This window comes from Rosa rugosa, chromosome 4 (genome assembly GCF_958449725.1).
Source record: "Rosa rugosa chromosome 4, drRosRugo1.1, whole genome shotgun sequence".
Lineage (NCBI taxonomy): Eukaryota > Viridiplantae > Streptophyta > Magnoliopsida > Rosales > Rosaceae > Rosa > Rosa rugosa.
In genome coordinates, this window is record NC_084823.1 from 16,272,234 (window position 1) to 16,291,517 (window position 19,284).

Here is a 19,284-nt window from a genome sequence, read left to right on the forward strand (position 1 = left end):
TAAATCACTTTCTTTAAACCACAAACAGAACTAGAGCCAAGGATGTATCTCAGAAAATACGACTTCCCTAATTCGATCATTTTAAACTCCAACAAATTGAAACATTCAGGAGACGACGACGGGCCGTTTGTGTACCTGATTCGCTTGGAGGTGATCGGATTTCTTCTATGTCGCATTCTTCAACCTTGACCAACCAACCTCCAGACGACGGCGGCGCCAGTCATGACGTGGAGGGGCTCTGTAGGAGGTAGACGGTGTTTTGGGAGAGGAAGGAGGTGGGTCCATCGGAGAATGGGAGAGGGAGTTTCGGAGGAAGTGAAGGGTGGAAGCGAGGCACAAGAACGGCATGAATGACAAACGCTGCAGAATTGGAGAGACTGGATGCGCAGTTCGAGCTTTTCTTCGATCAGTGGCCAGAGCTCGACTGGAAGATTGGACCAGTGGACGGTGATATCCATTGTTGACGTAGCCTCGTGACTTGGGAGGTATCCATTTGATCCATGTTCTTGATATTCAAGAAGAGAGAAGAAATTTGAAGAGAGGAAAAGTGTTTCTTTCTCTGAAATTTTGAAGTTCTGGGTGAGATGAAGGAAGAAAGACGCGAGAAGGAAAGAGAGAGACCACTGAGAAACAATAAAAAAATAAAAGACAGAAAGAGAGGAAGCTGTCAAATTTGACAGAAGAAAGGCTTATGTCAAATCCACGTGGAAAAGACATATCTGTTGGAGAACAGTTTGGGCTGTCAAAAGTAATCGTTGGGCTTCCACATGGCAAATGACCCATCGGTTGGAGATGGTCTCAGGAAGTCCTAATCGCTGGCTCTGTCTTTTATTTGAAAACATTTTATTATTAGAGGCTGTAACTAAATGGTTTATGTATATAATTTCAGGCATGAAATTATTGGCATCAATGGAATTCATACGACAACAGCCTTTTGATAATGCAGTAAAGAATCCAATTGAGGCAATGATCTTCATGATTTAGAAGAATCGTTGGGAAACAAAAACAAAAGAAACAAGGTAATCACTTGTGCCATGAACTTGATGATGTAGCAATTATAGGAACTTGTACGCACAACAAGTATTTGCTGCAAAGTGATTTCTTGAATTTATGAAGCACGGGATTTCCCTCCCTCCCATCTCTTTCCCTCTCTCCATGGTTGCCTCGCAGGGTCAGCCTATTGAAAAATACATCACTTAGCAGAAGCTGCAAGGCAAATGAAATATACAATCAAGCAAGTCCTAGTTGCCTCCCTCCCATCTATCTTTGCGTCTCCATGTCCTAGTTGCCTCGCATGGCCAGCCTAATGAAAAGGATGTATGGCAAACAAAATATACAGTCGAGCAAAACTGACCATGGCCAAAGTACTTACACGTTTTTGGCTCATCCTTGCCACTAAACTGAGCACATTGTATTTAATATTGGGCATACAATCATGGTGAGACCTTCTTGCCATGTCCAACCACTGGAACCAAAATTCTAAGCACAATTACGTGGTGGAGATTCAATCAAATAGCCACTGGAATTTCTGCATTTGCTCTCAAATGATGAGGTCTTCCCATAGATGACGCCCCCAAATTCAGGTCCTCATATGCGATTTTCTTGATGCGGCGGGCTTCACTGGGCATCCCAGCCTTGGAGAGGCAAGATATCAAAGAATCTACGGTGATTTTATCTGGGGCACAACCGATGGACAACATCTTATTAAAATTTCCAATTGCCTCGGTCATTCTCCCTTTCATAGAATTCCCTAGGATAAGAATGGTGAATGTCACTTTATCAGGGGTACATCTCTTCTCCTCCATCTCTGCCACAATCAAATTCGCCTCATCAACATTACCAGCCTTGCAAAATCTGTCTACCACAGGGTTATATATAAAAGGTTTTGGAACAACATTACTCCACTTCAGTTCCCTCAGTAAATCACGTGCCTCACGCAGTCTATTCTCCTTGCACAAAGCATTAATAAGCACAGAGAAAGTATATGCAGTAGGAGACACATTTTTTGCATTCATCTCATGCCAGAGCTGTAACCCATGGTTCAGGTGCCCAGCTCGACAATAGCCATCAATTAGGGAAGTGAAGGTAATCACATCCGCACGATGACCATGGAAGAGCATATTCTCATACATAGCAAATGCAGAACTCATGTCACCTGCTTTACCAAATCCATCAATCAGTGCATTAAAAGTAACTGCAGTTGGTCTAACTCCACAATCAATCATCTCATCAAAAATAGCAGAGGCCTCCTCCATTCTACCCAATTTGCAATAGCCTGATATAACCGACGTAAAAGTTATAACATCCGGTGAAAGCTCACTTCTTGACTGAACCTCCCTGAGTAAACCACACCCTCTATCTACCTCATTAGCTCTACATAGTCCACTAATTAGTGTGTTATACGTAACAACATCAGGGGAACAACCAAAACTCCCCATATCACTGAAAAACTCAAAAGCCTTATCAATTGCTCCAGTTCTGCATAAACCTCGAATCAAAATATTAAACATCCAACTATCCGGACAACAATGCGACCCCACATACTTTCTAAACAAGCAAACAGACTCATCTACTCGATTCTGTTTAACCAGCACATTGAACAAGTTATTGTACACAAAGCTCGACAACCTAATCTCACTGCAATGAACCTCATCAAGAATCTTCTCTGCAAGATCCAACCTACTCATTTGAGCACATGATGAAACCAAAAACTCAACAACTGATTCATCGGGCGAAAGCCCATCAATCCTCATGTAATCAAACACCAATTTAGCCGAATCTTGAAGACCCATTTGGCACAAAGACCTCAAAAGAAAATTGTAAGTCCACACACCATGATTAACACTCAGACTGAACTTACTGAGCTCAAAGAACTTGAGCCCCAAATTGGGGTTGTTCAACCTTCTAATAACCTCAAAGGCCAATGAAGGCGTCAAGTTCTTGCTCAAATAACCCAAGTAAGAATCCAAAGAATGCGAGCGAAGAAAGAGAGTGTAAACAACCTTCACAAACCAGGCCTCAGGGTTTAGCAGTACCTCTCTTTCGGGTCGAGGGCGAGCTCCGGCGAGTGTGTGGAAATGGGAGGCGGCGATTTTGGAGGCTCGAGCCCAGAAAGTGGGGCGGACTGTGAAGAACAAGAGGCTCATCTGCACGGCCACGCCGTCGTCGGGCACAGCGCGGCTCTCGTAGACATTCTCGATCAGAATTCGGGTTTGGGTTTGACCGGGTTTTGGGTTCGAGTCGTGAATCTTCATGGGGATGAAGATAAACCCTGTGGTTTCAGCATAGCAAAAACAGAGTCGGAGTGAGGGTTTTAGACCATGTAATGTAATGATGAAATTGATCGAGGGATGAGATATATGGAGTAAAACCCAGATACCAGAAATGCAGAATGAAGCTGAAATTTTTTGATTCATTCAGGGTTTCTTAGGGTTTTGTCTGTGGAGCCCGTCCCTGCATATTTGGGCTACAGTCATAAGGCCCAATAACATGACTGGTAACTCCAACGATAGTGTTCAAGTTAATCCAAGATTCTAATCTATGTGCACCTAGGTTACCTTAGTATAAGAAAAAGAGTTAATAATGAAAAGAAAAAAAAATCTAGACATCTCAATTATTTCTACCATAATACATTGTCTTATAACAAATTTTAGTTTCCAACGTTTTTCCAAGACGACAGTCTCATAATATGTGATGAAATCAAGACACGATTTATTAATTGTGACTGCGATGTCTAGTTTTTTGTATTTGTCATCGGTCGATCGATTTAAGTATTTGAAGCACTCAAACATCTCGATCTGGAATAGAGGACACGAAATCGGGCCACTTCACTCTCAAAAACACCCGCTTACCTAATATCAAAGACGGATATGATCACATCTCGATAATCCAGTTCCAAGCAAAACTGTGGCCAACCAAAATCATTTTTGACCTCCCAATAATCGCTCACCAAAATAAGTCTAAGACAGTGGAGAAGGATCTCTCTCTCTGAATTTGGATTAAATTACATCGACAAGTCTACTCTCAAATTTAATAGGACCAGATACTATTTACTCCCTAAACTTTTGCTGAAATACATTTCAGTCCCTCACTTTCTAATTTGATATGTTTACTCATTGAACTCTCTAATTTCTCTACTAAGTCACTGATGTGGCTTTCCCTCCCACACCAAAATGTCTATTATACCTCTAAATTCTTTGTTTTAATTCTTTTTTTTTTGCTTTCCTCGCTCTTCTTGATCGAATCAAAATCTCAACCCAGCCCTCTCTTCAAGTTCCACTACCAAGCCTTCTCTTTTGATCGAATCAGAACACTAAAGCTTCATAGATTTTTTCTATATACAGAGTGTTGGAGAGAAAGATCCCACATTGGAAAAGTGACAAATAAAATATAACTTATAAGTGGGTGGATCTCACCCAATTGTACCGAGGCATTTTGTGATTAAAACCCAACACCTAACGGGTGGTTAAGTTGGAACAGTATCGGTACAATGGTGGGCCACGGGCCACACTTGTCGCTGTTTAACATGGTATCAGAGCAGGTCCCTCTCCAATTACGTCTCCAATTATCATGGGTCCGAATTTGGGTTCCTTATATTTGCCATCGGAAAATTCCGATTGGATTGTTACCAAGTGTCCAATGTGGGCCTTGGATTGTTATATTGGCCAAGTTTCCAATATGAGACTTGTGTCCCAATTTCCAATGTGGGAATTGGATTGTTAATTAATTTCACGTGCAGACCTAGAGTTAGGTTGCACGTGAGGGGGCGTGTTGGAGAGGAAAGATCCCACATTGGAAAAGTGACAAATAAAATATAACTTATAAGTGGGTGGATCTCACCCAATTGTACCGAGGCCTTTTGTGATTAAAACCCAACACCTAACGGGTGGTTAAGTTTAGACAGTATCGGTACAATGGTGGGCCACGGGCCACACTTGTCGCTGTTTAACACAGAGGATTTGAGGAGTTTCTCTCTAGATCTAGGTTTCCTCTCCCCTCTACCAGCTGGTCTCCAAGCACCACAATAGCTCACCTCCGCCACCATCGAACTCACCAATTTCTGACGAGTCGAGCCCGCCTTGCATGTCGTCTGGCACCGCCAGAAAAGAGATCACGATATGACATCTTGGTTACCCAGAATTTATTTGGACACCTAAATCTGGGCACCTAACTCTCTTCCTCTTCGCTCTGCGCACAACGCCAACTAGAGTTCCACTCTTCACCCGATTATCACCATCATCTCACCTCTTCTCATCATGCATGATCGATTCTGACTTGAAGAGATTGCAGCTATTGCCGAACATAGGCCTTTTCTTTTTTTTTCATTGATGGTATGAAAGAGGAAGAAAGTTTGGGATCAGACCAAATAGAGAGAAGAAAATTGGGAATTTGTTTATGGAGAGAGAGAAGAGAGGAAAAAGACACATTTACTTTTGATTTAACGTCTAAATTAGACGGATATTTAACGGATGGACCTATTAGTTCATAATTGAGAGTTCAATGAGTAAACATGTCAAATTAGAATGTGCGGGATTGAAATGTGTTTTCATCAAAAGTTTAGGGAGTAAATAATATTTAGTCCAATATAATACCAATCAGATCTTATCTCATCTCGAAAGTCCAGTTCCAAGCAGAGCTGTGCCCAACCAAAATATTTTTTACCTCCCAACAATTGCTCACCAAAACAAGTGTAAGACGGTAGAGAAAGATACAAGAGTGTAAAAATGCACCAAAAACCTACCTCCACTCCCTAATCAACATTTTGCCAAAAGAGAAACGTTCTCAATTCTCTCTCCGAATTGACTGAATCGATCTATTCTCTCAAGTCCTACTCTCAAATTTAATACCAACACAAGATGAACTCTAATTACCCTAGCCTAATGCAACTTACAACACAGTCCGTGTCTGTCAAGGTGAAAAACCAAGAAGAAAGCCAGAAAAGTCAGAAGGTCACATCACATGGAACCACATGGTATATAAAACTCCACTCATGTGACCCCCACTCCCTCAAACACCCACTTTTGTTTGAAACCCAAAAACCCCAAAAGCCAGAGCACCAGTGGCACAATGGCCATGAGGTCGATCTCAATCTTGTCCTCCTCCGCCACCATCCAGCGGCCACGATCCTTCCTCCGATCGTCATGTTAGCCGCCGCATCCTCCTCGTCCACGTGGCTCCGAGCCCGCCGGAGCCGCTGTGTGTTTCTACTCCTCTGCTCCCCGATTATAATCCCTTTCCTCTTCGCCACCTTCCCTCTTCTCTGCGCCGCCGAGCTCTGCCTCCACCTCTGCCGCCGCCGCCCTGGAAAATTGGCCCACGACGAAGCGGACGCCGATCGGCTGCGCCGATGCGAAGAAGGGCGATGCGCCGAGGTGGAAGAGGAGAGGAGAGAAGAGATGGGGCTGCTGCAGAGGTACTTGGAGGATCAACTGTTGCTGGTCGGATCTGTGTACGATTGTGGAGACTACGATGAAGATTTGTATCAGGGGATTCAGGACTACGATGATAATGATTCTAACACCCCTCTTTTGGCTTGATTGCAATTTCCATGCTTTGCTTTTCTTTTTTTTCTGTTACATTTTTGTATATCATACACATTTTCGATTTTGGTATATTTTGCTTGTCAAGTTTTTGGGAGATTTTGGAATGGTGAATATGATCTTTACATTATCATCATTGTTTCGATGCATCTGATTAATCTTCGAAGTTCGATTTTGTATTAGAACTCTTCAATTTCTGTAGTAGTCAATTAGATCGTGTTTGTGCGTATCTGGTCGGTAGTGACTAGTGAGAGCAACTATGTAATTAACTGAAAGTAACGCTTGAGACCATAATTCTAACTCAATTAACTAAAAGTGTATATAACAATCTAAAAAGAAATCTTACCATAATTCTAACTCAATTTATCATTTTTTTTTTTCACTTGACATAAATCTAAAATACAAATTTTGCATTGCAAGTTTCGGTCACTTTTGTTTGTGGAACCGTTTTCCATAAAAGTATGTCTTAATCTCGGTGAAGCTCACAACACAATTTCTTGCAGTATTTAAAAGCTGATGATGGTGAGAGTGTTCGATTTTCTGAAGATTGATTTTTAACCAAAACTAAATAACTAACAAAACCATATATGAGAGATAAATCAGTTATTCTTTCTTTGGGAAGCCACACAAAAACTCTACATATTTACTATATACTAATTCTCAACGCACTGTTCATCGACTTATGAACAGTGACGGCTCCAGCCGAGCCGGTCATGGATGAAAAGTCGATTTTGCCCTTGCGTGCTGTTTCTTGCTTCGACACCTGGAGTGTTGCTCCGTGCGTGTTGTTTCGTCCTCCGACACTTGGGGTGTTGCTCAGTGCTATCGTGTCTTTGCTACTTCACTCCACGGAGAGGTAGATAGTGAAGGAAGTGGTGCTGAGAATTGCGCAACCGAGCTTAGCTTTGGAGAAATTAGCATGTTGTCATCGAGCTTAGGGAGAGAGTTCCAGGGAATAGGTTCTGGGTTTCTGCATGTTGTCATCGAGCTTAGCTTTGGAGAAATTAGCAAAGATGGGTTAAATTTGAGGGCGATTATCAGTAACTTTGTTGTTTTCAGTTGTCATTATTGCTCGATTGAGAGAGAGGAGCAGAGTTTTTTTTTTTGCATGTTTTCATTCTTCTGAAGTCTACTAAATCCGGGTCCGGTACCGACAATACTTCCAAAATTGAAAGTATTTCAATTTCTTGGTAATTGATTGTTGGGTTCTTCAAAATTGAATCTTTAGTTTTGGTTTGTGCATATGGCTTTCGTTTTGTGGGTGATTGAGTATTTTTCTTAAAAACTGGAGTTGTGCTTTTTTGCTGGACTTGCACAGGGAGAGAACAAGGTGTGGACTGCTCTTCTCCATCAAATTGTGACGGCAAATTCTATTTCCAGACTCAGTTTGGGTTGTGTTGATTATCTTTTGCATGTGTCCCGTTCATCTTTTGTGTTTAGATTTCAATTATAGGGTTTGCTTGATAGTTTTGATGTTTTTTAAGCTGAAATTGTCACTTTCTTAACTATTGTAGAAAATTGTAGTTCATGTAAAACATTTCTATGTTTGATTCAGTTTCAAGGTTGGAGCTGATTTTCACGTTTGCGGCTTTATAATCCTTAAAGCCAGAAGAGTTTTAAGGCTTGACATAGTCTAAAAGCCATGTGAGAATGTGTTTCAGTGTGTCTCTAACAATATGACTTATATGAGTATATTCCAATTCCAATTCCTTCAAACATGTATGGTCTTTCCTTTCATGATATCCGTTTTTCACATTTTTGTTTTGTTTTGTTTTTGTTTTTTATTTTTTTGTGATTTTAGTCTGAGTTGTATTAGTGCCATCTAAGCTTATTTATTTAGCTGGCAATTTGAATAGTTCTTTGTTTTTGGTAAAATTTTGGGGTTCTGTCAAACAAAGAAATGTGTTATAAGCCTAACTTTGTTTTCAAGAATTGACCCTATAATCTGAAGAAAGCTGTGATTGATTTGTGGCTGTGTTTTGCAGGAGGTTACACATTTGAGAGGGATATTTGAATAAGCAGATGAAGAACTCAGTGATGGTCTTGAATGACCCATAGGTTTTAGGCTTCTATGGCTGCTTGAAGGACACAGATTGGGAAGTTGGCTGTGGTCCGTTGCGCATTGTGCAGATGCCCCTATCGCTCAAGGTATGCTTAAATTTGTGTTTGTGTATGAGTGCAGACCGGGTGTTTCTGGAAAATATTGATTGAGTTTTGTGTGAGTTGCAGCAAATCTTATGTGTTTCTTCTATATATGTCTGTGTATAAATTTGAGCTTTTGATCAATCAGTGATTGGATTTCTCTATTTGGTTGTGATTTGAAAGAAGTTTTCCATTTTACTAATAGATATTGTTCACTAATGCAGATTCTGTTTTTTTTTTTCCTTCATTCTTAGTACTTTTGTAAATTCATTCTTTGTTCTTTTTTATCTTGAACAGTTGCTGGGTTTGTTGATTTAACGTTTATTTTACGAATTATTTCTCTTAGTGGGAATGCAATGACTGAAGCAGAATTTGGTGCAATTAAAAAAAAAAAACAATCAATGATTATTAAACCAATGAGTTGGGTGACCAGAAAGAAAAGACTCTTATCAATGATTATATTGTTCATGTCTGACTGTTCACTACTTTGCTTTTAAGGTTCTGAATGTCTACCCACTTATCTTCAAAACAAACTCTGTTTTTTATGTTGCTGATCATCTTTTACTGATGTTGGTATATAGAGTTTGGTAGTCTCATTCAATTTTTGAGAATATCATTTTGTGTTTTTTTTTCCTCCTTTTGTTTTTACTGTATAAATTTTGTATTCAAGTTAATTTTGGTTGTTTCATAATTAATTTCAGAATCTCATTGTTATTTTGTTTCTGTCTTGCAGATTCTATGCAAAAAAGTCTGTAAGTGATTTTGTTGCCGCTGTTCCTTTGTATGTTATTCAGTGCTATACTGCTATCTTGATCTACTATTTTCATTCAAGTAGAAAGTCTACACTTTATTAGATAATTGTTACACTAAATTGATTTGCATAAATGTGGTGATAATGGATTGTCTCGAGCATTCGATTCAATTCCATATTTCCTCTCAAGCTCTTCTCTATTTGGGATCCATATGCAGAGAGAGAGAGAGAGAGAGGCCTTCAAAAAATTTCAGGTTGTACATATTGAAATATATACATGAATATATTCTAATATATATATATATATATATATATATATATATATATACAGTCCGGCTATACTAAGGACGTCCTTAGTTTTTCTTAGGTACGGATTTCCGGTTTTCACCCACTTTCTGATCAAATTTTCACATCTTAACCGTTCAGTTTTTAGGTCCTAATGTATAGATCACCTCTGCAAAATTTCAGTCAAATTGGTGATCATTAAGGCATCCAAAACTGCAAATTACAACAATGTAAACGAACGGTTCCGGTTCGACAGATTCGGTTCGTTCGTGTAAATTGCAGTTTTGGACGCCTTAACGATCACCAAATTGGCTGAAATTTTGCAGAGGTGATCCATACATTAGGACCTAAAAACTGAACGGTTAAGATGTGAAAATGTGATCGGAAAGTGGGTGAAAACAGTAAATCCGTTCCATAAGAAAAACTAAGGACATCCTTACCTGAGAAAAATCCTATATATATATATATATATATATATATATACATGAATATGGATAAGATTTATCCAAAACCTAAACTCTTGGCTAACATTAATGTCTTATTTAAATGTATAGTCAATTGGAGGAAGTACAATTTACTCTTAGGTGCGTTAACATTTTGCTTTGGAAATATGCAACTAATCATTACAACCCTTACCCACAATATTCAAACCATACAGGATGTAGAAACATAGTCCACAAAGCTGTGATATACACATAATCAAATAGGATGTAGATTGATGGAGATGCCGGCTTAATGTAGGTTGAAATGTGCTTAGATATGGTACGAGGTTAGCCAAGGATTAAAGCCGAAAGTTGTCTTCCTTTGTCCATCGAGGTCTGCATGTTACCAATTTGTTCTTATTTTGCCTCTCTCTTTGCAAAAACGAAATGCTGAGCTTTTATATTTGATCTCACATATTCTAATGGGTGTGGTTTTATTGAGATAACAGGCATGCTGCTTGCTTTTCTGAGGTACTTTCTTCTTCCTCAATATTTACTAATTCCACATTTCAATTCTATTTCTATGCTCATGACTTCTTCTGCTTCTTTTATCTACTCAATTTGAACATTGAAGTAACAACTGCTATATATATATATATGAATTTTGTATGGACTATGAGTTATCTGCGTAAGATTAATCTGTACGGTGTATCATTTGTACTTTTGCATTGAATCCAACCGATGAAATGGAATGCCTTCAATTTTATAGGGAAAGAAACTGCTTTTGTTTCATTCTATTTTTATCTATCCTCTTTTCTCCTTTCAAAATCTACAATTTTGTTATTCAGTTCAGATTCTGGGGCTTTATGTCAAAATAAGGTTGTTATTAGAGTTTGAGTTGATAGGTTTGTGAGGCCAAGTTTACAACAATCATACAACTATTCAGATCACTCTGGAAAGTTCAGTTTTTTTGTGTTCTGGGTTTTATTCAAATGGTCAAATTCTGAGGCTTTATGTAAAATGTAGTTGTTGAAAGTAATCTGTATGTGATAAGAAACTTATTGTCAGAGTCTGACATAATCGGTGTGTGAGGTCAGGTTTACTACAATTATACAACTACTTTGTTAAGCTTATTTGGTTATTATCTGATTTTCTATTTTTATTGGCATTACTATAGTGGGATTTCAAAGAAATGAACTTCATTTTTTAAGCTTCTCATTACCCGCAAGAGAATCTGTATGTAAAATAAGTTGTATGTTGGGTTAATGGGTTTATGAGGTATACTACAGAACAATATGGGGATGTCATCCACTAGAAACTCAGTTTCTGGATTTAAAACTTTTTGAACTGGCCAAGATGAGTCTAGACCTTTAATCAAGTGAAGTCAATCTAGAAAAGTTTGTACTTTGTCTCATTTTCAATCTAAAAATCTTTTAGTTTTGCCGATATCAGTATTAATATAATTTCTCACTTTCACAATGACAGAGAAGGCAGCATTGAACCATCAACATCATCCATGGAGTACTTCAACAAGGAGAAAACTGACTGAAGTGTAGACAGAACTGGAGGGAGCAACTTTTTGGACAACCTCCACAACTGCCCATCATTAGGCTAACAACTTTTCAGCATACACCTATTTTTGGCAAGCAGATCAAACAGTGATTGTAACTAAGCTAGCTTGCAACTAAAACAACCTATTTTTTGCAAGCTAATACAGCAGCAACTGTAACTATGTTAACTTTAAACTATGAAAACCTATTTTTTGAACACTACCACAACATCTATATTAGTGGTAATGTTATTAGGGCACAATCAACATCTTCTGTTATAAATGATTTGCCATTAGAATTTACTTCTCAACTACATTCTCTATCCTTCTAAACTTTCAGATTTCGTTCCAAAACCCACAGCAACGCGCGGGAACAAATTCTAGTTTCACTTATGTGTTTTACTTACAGCCCAAAATAATACTTACTGCGTGCCAGATAAATATCATACATGTAACTATAATAACCACATTCATCTCATCTAGTCACAACAACAATATTTTTGATGTAAAAAAATAAATAAATAAAACTCATGAAAATACCTAGAGGGCTTGTTCTGCTAGGGTTGAGAGAGCACTGCCTTCGACCTCTTTGTTCCTTCCTCCATCATCGATGGTACTGTTCCAATACCGCCTTCGGTGTCAATTTTGTCACCCACGACTTATCTCGTGCCCTGTATCATGTCATGGTTCACACCTTGGCCTGTGGCAACCTCTTTCTTTTAGATCTCTTCTGAGCATGGCTCCTCTGGTCAATAGGGAGAAGAAGATGTTGCGCTATCCTCCTGGATCCGGATGGCACTGAGAGTTGGGCGACTCCACCTAATTCGAGCGCAACTGAAGTTGATTTTGACGTAGGGTGGTTTTCTGGGGGAGGGGCTCGAGATTGGCTGTTTTTCAACCTAGCCTTCCAGCAGAGTGTAGTTACTGGAACGGCGACGAAAGCCAAGATATGTTTCTGGTTTCTACTTCCCAAATTAGATCAGAGGGAGTTTGTGGCAGGTGATACCACTTTAGCGACCGATGGCGGCGCGACAGTCTGTAGGTGATGGGGGTGCGACACTCCTCCTCAGGCAAAGGACGGAGGTGCAGCAATTCGACGCCGGTGTGGGGCTCCAAGGTTGTAAGTGGTGGACTGGATGGGTGCCCAAAGCATTTTCAATTGGGCTTGGGCCTTGTGATGGGAGAGGTGCATGGGCTTGATGCTGTATGAGTTCGTATTTAAGACCCAGGAGACTTACTATGGGCTTTTTCTTTTTCTAAATTATGGATTTTGTTATCTGGTTACTTATGTAGAACATTGCTCTCTATTTGACGTATTATTTTGCGTGCAGTAGGCAAGGTCGGTCGCATTACCGCTAGTTACCTTGATAGAAGGTTACCCTCTATTTGACGTATATCTTTGCATTATGGTCGACCATACTATTGGTACCGTTTTACATAGTCCGGCTTCTGCCCGGTACTTCATTAAATGCTTTATAGCATCCCTTAGTATCCTTGTTACATTTTATTTCCGATGCCTGGTTGCATTTAGTATTGTTTTTGTTATTTTTCATTTAGATGTAGTTTCTACATCTATAAGTTGTAATCTTTCTTATTGGAGTTTTTCTATTGGAACCTCCAAATTTACTCACTTGACCTCTATGCTTTTTACACCTCTTATCAAATTTTCAAATACTAAATTTACTTACTAAACCTCACTAAACTTTCTCAAATGACCTCACTCATATAATTTGCAAACAAATTATTATCTTTAAAATAAAAAATTTAGTCATTTCAATGATTTAATCACTCAATAAATCTTAACTAAATATACATAATGCCATGAACTATTGTGTTTTTTTAAAAAAAAAAAATTCTATTTTAGCTGTGCAAAAAAAAAAATTTGAAGAAATCATTTGTTTTTATTCTCAAAAAAAAAAAATCATTCGTTTTTCTTAATGTTTATTTTTTTTTCTGTATTTTTTGTACAACATGATTAATTATTTAAATATTTTTAGTTTTTTATTTTTATTTTTTTATTTTTATTTTTTTTGCAAATATAATGGATTGACTTAGATTTAGGTCATAAATCATAAGAGGAATTATTTTGTTTTCCCTCACCAATATGCGTTCAACATATATATCATACATTTTTATATATTTAATTCTTATTAAATATATATGAATGCTTTAATGAGTATGTAGTGAAATTGAAAAATGAAAATAGATAAGGAAAATAATAAGGAATACAATCTAATATTATTGAATTGGAAAGTCTACATAAAATAAATGTAATATTTTTTTGGTATAATTATTGTCATTAATAGTCATTTTATAGTAGGTTATATATGTCATTTAATAATTGTCATTTGCGTTAGAAACTCTCTTATTATTATTAATAATAAAGTGGTTGACTATTACTCTTAAAAAAAAAAAAATCTCTCACCTAGTCACCTTTGTTTCTTGGCGAGACAAAAAGAAAAAAAAAATAGCAACTTTCTAGGGTGGTGCTATTCACACACCCATTTTTTCTATCTACACACCCCCTCTATTTTTTTATTACTTTAATTCAATTTATTTTTATAAATTACCTTAATTACCCTCCCTTGCAATTCTGATTATTTTTCTTCAATCTAATTTTCTGTTTTGCAAGTCAATCATTGCCAAATTTAAACCCTTATTTTCCCGCAAACGAGGACTTTTTGTGATTCCTTCTTTTCTTTTCCATAAAAAATTCTCTAGCATAGTCATTCCATCTCTTTAATGTGATGCTTTGAAGTTCAATTACGGCAGAGCAAGCAATTTTAGACCCATCTTTGGAGAAAATTTTACATTTGATTTGCAATGGAGACATGGAAGAAAAATATGAATTTAGTGATCATTCGAGCCCCTTTGAATCCATAATTCTCGGTAATATCTCAAATTATTTGGTGTATTTCAATCCATTGCTCTTGGTCAGTTTCTCAGCGATTTGGTGGATCAAGGAGTTTTAAATTTATGCGTTCTATTCGTCTTAGTTTGATTTTGATATGGACAGCGTGTGAATCATGGTTTTGACTTGAGTTGATTGATAATTTTAAAGTTGTTGAGCTTTCTTTTCTTTTTTTTTCTTTTTTTTTTCTGGATACCTCATCGCATATATAAGCACATACTACTGTGCTAGTTTTACATGTATTGATGTATAAGAACAAGAAAAATAGAGGCGGTGTGTGAATAAATTGCGAGGGAGAGTAGTTAAGGTAATTTGTAAAAATAAATTGAATTAAAGTAATAGAAAAATAGACGGGGTGTGTGAATAGAAAAAATGGGTGTGTGAATAGCACCGCCCTTTCTAAATATCAAATTTCCTACTATCCCAGCCTTATAAATAATAAATTATTTTTGACTCGGACTAACCACAAACCCGTTAAACAAGCCCTAAACCAAAACAGATACAAGAAAGTGTCTAAGACCATTTAAAGGCGCTTGGGCTCGGGTGGGCTCAAGTCTACAGCCCAAACACACAGAGTACTAAATGATGAACTAAGAAAATAGGCCTGCAAGTTCTTCTTCTTCCCATAGAACATGGATTCGGGTTTACAAGAAGAAATATATCAAAGCCAATCCAAATTATTCAAGGGCCTTCTCCTCCACCTCATCCACGAGCCTGCCTTTCCCTTCCAACTAAGAAGATGAAATCAGCATCTTCTTTTCTTTTTTGGATTTTATCTTCTTCTTCCGAGGCAAAGCTGAGGCATTAATATTGGTTTATATCTATACTATTATTAAGATAATAGACTTTGTTAGCCAAAATTAAAAATTGTGATAGATTTAACCCTGAAAGTTAAAAAAACTTTGAGAATAAATTAAATCACAAGGATAAATAGAACAATTATAAAATAGATTTTTATTAAGAAAATTATAAAAAAAAATGATTTCACAACCTCCACTTTTCTCTCCTACTATTTTCTCTCTGCAATAACTACCAGTGAATCTATTTCTTCTGCAATAAGTACCCACCTTTTTTTTTTGTAGACTAGTTTATATTAATTATTTTATCAAGAAATAATAAATTTTGTCAATGACTTAACTTTAAACCTAGGGATGATGACCATTTACACAATTTGAGCCTAAAAATTACCCAATTACTCCACTAAGAGTTTTTTTACTCCCATTTACCCAATTTAACATTTAATAACAGTTTGCCCTTCGTATGATTAAGAAACTGTAGAGATGCCACTATTTCCTCTCTCTCACTCTCCACGCCGCCGGCACCCTCTATCTCCTTTCTCTCTCCCCGATCTCCACCTCCAGTTTCTCTCTCTCAATCTCCACTCCGCCGGTACCCTCTCTCTCCTTTCTCTCTCCCCGATCTCCACCTCCAGTTTCTCTCTCTCTCTCTGATCTCCACCTCCGATCCCTGACCTCTCCGACTCCCTCGTCGACCTCAAGGAGCTTAATATGAGGATTTGCTCATAAAATTCGGCGAGGAAAGCCTTTCCGCCAACGAATGGCTCTGCGACTCGTCTCTGTTACCGCCTTGCTCCTACATTGGAGCTAACCCGGCCACCCTTGGCGGCCTCGTCCGAAATGGTGCCATCTAACCCCAACTCGTGCCATCTAACCTTCCCAAACTCTCCGGCTCCCTCGCCGACCTTGGTTGCAGGAGTCAGTCTGAGTTCGAGATGCAGACCTCCGAACCAAAACCGAGGCGGCCGGAATAGCGTTTAACATGAGAACTGAAAAAGAGAAGAATCGGAGGTGGAGATGAGTGAAGGAACGGCAAGGCCGCCGTGGATTATCATAAATATGAGGCAATGAGAAGGAACCTGTAGCTAGTGCGGAGAGAATGCGATGTGAGGAAGATGAAGAAGAGTTGATTTTTGATTTTGGTTTCTAGCTCTGAGTTTTTTGAAGTGGATTGTGATGAGGGTTTATTGGATGGTCTATGAATATTTATTCCAAATTTTTGAAGCGGTGTTATTGTTTGGATCAACGAGGTTTGCTTTTTGTTGGTATTTGCATGCTTAATTGAGGGGCAATAATGTTTCTAATGGGGGGCAATAATCACATTATTGGAGGGCAATAATCATATTATTAAGGGGCAGTAATGTTTTTATTGGGGGACAATAATAATATTATTGGGGCTCAATAATGTTTTTACTAGGGGCTATTAGGGGGCAATAATAATGTTATTGGAAACAATAATATTCTCCCGTGACCTATGATATATCCGACGAGTTTTTTGAGGAATTCCGGCGGCCGGTGATGGGACTCCAGCATGCGGTCACCAGATTCCGGCGACGGTGACCGGAGTCCGGCAAAGTCTCCGATGACTTCTCTCTCTAAGTGACAAAGAAGGATAGGGCAAAATTGTCCTAAAAATAAATAAAAAGTAATAAAAAAAAAATACTTAATTGGGTATTAGGGCAAAATATATATAAAATATTGTGTAAGTGGGCAATCTCTTAGAGTGTTTGGGTAAGTGAGGTTAATTAACCCCAAAATTGTGTAAATGGTCATTATCCCTTAAACCTATAGATGAGCACCTTCTTCTTCATGAAACTTCAGCTATGAATGATGAGCAGAACCTTCCCTGCCTCACTAATCTATATTCACAAAACAAAACTTCCCCTTGAAACTCACACAAATATACAATGAAATCACTTTTAGTCGGGAAAGGTTTATTGGCTTGTTCTATTTCTTCCCTCAATTTTTCTTCTTTTTCTTAAAGAAAGCACTTTGATGATGGAGTTAGCTACGGCTTCGGTGTTTGTATAATCTCTTGGATGTATCCGTGCTCCAGTCAGTTGAGTTCACAATTTAATTAAGGTTGGAACTGCTAACTTCTTATTCGTAAACCATTTTTGGTAGTGAATGAGTGTGTTACGGGCTTACCGCCAATATTTTTTTAGAGGTAATGATCATTAATTACAAATTGTTATATTTCTTTTTCATGCGTAAAGGCCAGAGATACGATTTCCGTGCGGTCACTGTTCATTTACGTCAAGGACATAAAGGATAGTTAAACTTCTATGAAATTACAAAAATTGTCACTCACTATATCACGATACATCAGTTCTCTCTCTCTCTCTCTCTCTCTCTTTGAAATTCATTTCTCCCCAAAATCAAAACCTCCATTTCAGCGACAAAGCAACAAAGCGAGGTTCCGACTGCGAAACAACAGATCGAGGCTCCGACGACGAAGCAACATATCGAGGATCCGGCGGCGAAGCAATATATCGAGTATCCGGCGGCGAAGCAACATATCGAGGCTCCGGCAGCGCTAGGTCGTGAAGGTCAATAGCCAAAGAAATTTCTAGTTATTGAGGGTCAATATGTTACCTCACGTATCTCAATTTACCTGTTTACTAGTCATTTGGACGGTAAACGATAATTACTTTCATCTTTTAATTTATTTAGTTAATTTGTGAGTGCAGTTGTGGTTGAGACTCGTAATGAGTTGAGAAATGTTTTATCACGTCATTGTGGTGATAAATGCTTCCTGTCGAGAGGAAAGAAGAGTGATTTCTTTGATTTATTGTTGAGCTTTCAAATGATTTGGTTTGTCACGGTGGTGACTTGTATTTTCCTTTAAAAGAAAAGGATTTTGCTTTTGGAGATAATCATTGTGTTGATTTGTTGTCCTTGAGTTGGAAAGGTGTTTTGTGGTTATTAGGGTTTACTCACACGTGCTTGCAAAAGCTTATCGGGTTTGTTATTTCAACTCGGTGCACTATTTCATGGTGCAGGGGTTATTGTGCAGGTCGGAGTAACCGTCGTCAAAGCTGAGGTTTTGTTGCAGTCGTAACTTGGACGTAGAAGTGTACTTTTGGTTTTAGTCTTCCGCTGGTAGTGAATGTGTTTACTTATCGAATTGTTGTACAGTTTAATTTGTAAACTCTTTGTAATGTAATATGTGACTCTAAAGAATGAGTCGGTATTGACATTAGTGAGCTCGGTTTGTTTTGTTGCTTAGTTTAAATGAAAAATTTCCTATGTGTTTTTCTTGGGCTTGTTAAGTTATCGCATTTTGGATTTGAATTTTTTCATTCAAAATTCGGGGCGTGTCAGATTTCACCATACAACAATCCTTAGCGAATTGATCTTCCCAAGCATCGTAAGCAAGCATTCACAAAGAATATGTCATCTTCTGCTCCGGAAGTAGTCCGAATTTCTTGGAAGCATCTAATTTTTGAACAAAATATCAGTCATATTGGCAAAAGTCAGCAAATATGCGCTGGAAGACATTGTGGCTCATCTTGTAACGTGTTCGGAATTTCCAATCTTTGAATACTGGACTTTCCGAACACTGGTCTTTTGACAAAGTAGTCGGCCATCAAGTTTTTGCTGCTTTTTTCTCTAAATCTCTCCTCGTTTGGTGCATGACCCGGATGAGAACCGCGACTTGGAGTTTGGTTTGCAAATTCAGCAACTATTGCAATCACAATGGCGTTGGTCGCCATCATCTCTTCATCATCTTCATCCCTAAACTGTCAAATTTTATCCCACAACCTATTCATTGAAATGAGCGAAGGGGAGAAAATGTGTAATGCTGGAGATAAGAAAAAGGTGAAGCTTTGTTAAGATAAGATTGTGTGTGTATGAAGTGCACAAATTTCCACTATTTATTGACAT

The 19,284-nt window shown here is 38.2% G+C and overlaps 2 protein-coding genes and 1 long non-coding RNA gene across 3 annotated transcripts; 2 read left to right on the forward strand and 1 right to left on the reverse strand.

The window, feature by feature from the left end:
- Positions 1–851: 851 nt before the first annotated feature.
- LOC133706590 (pentatricopeptide repeat-containing protein At2g06000) lies at positions 852–3,403 on the reverse strand. The gene has a single exon (XM_062132120.1). It carries the CDS (start codon positions 3,252–3,254, stop codon positions 1,509–1,511), a length of 1,746 nt encoding a protein of 581 aa, XP_061988104.1. The 5' UTR covers positions 3,255–3,403; the 3' UTR covers positions 852–1,508.
- Positions 3,404–5,997: 2,594 nt separating this feature from the next.
- On the forward strand, positions 5,998–6,626 carry LOC133741859 (uncharacterized). The gene has a single exon (XM_062169575.1). The coding sequence runs from the start codon at positions 6,141–6,143 to the stop codon at positions 6,534–6,536; it is 396 nt and encodes a 131-aa protein (XP_062025559.1). The 5' UTR covers positions 5,998–6,140; the 3' UTR covers positions 6,537–6,626.
- Positions 6,627–9,936: 3,310 nt separating this feature from the next.
- On the forward strand, positions 9,937–12,027 carry LOC133741860 (uncharacterized). Its single transcript, XR_009862187.1, has 3 exons — positions 9,937–10,533; positions 10,649–10,670; positions 11,625–12,027. It is a non-coding gene; the product is annotated as an uncharacterized LOC133741860 (long non-coding RNA).
- Positions 12,028–19,284: the final 7,257 nt, after the last annotated feature.

Bases quoted from the DNA above. Each gene is read 5' to 3' on its own strand.
- LOC133706590 (XM_062132120.1), bottom strand. From the start codon at position 3,254: ATGAAGATTCACGACTCGAACCCAAAACCCGGTCAAACCCAAACCCGA.
- LOC133741859 (XM_062169575.1), top strand. From the start codon at position 6,141: ATGTTAGCCGCCGCATCCTCCTCGTCCACGTGGCTCCGAGCCCGCCGG.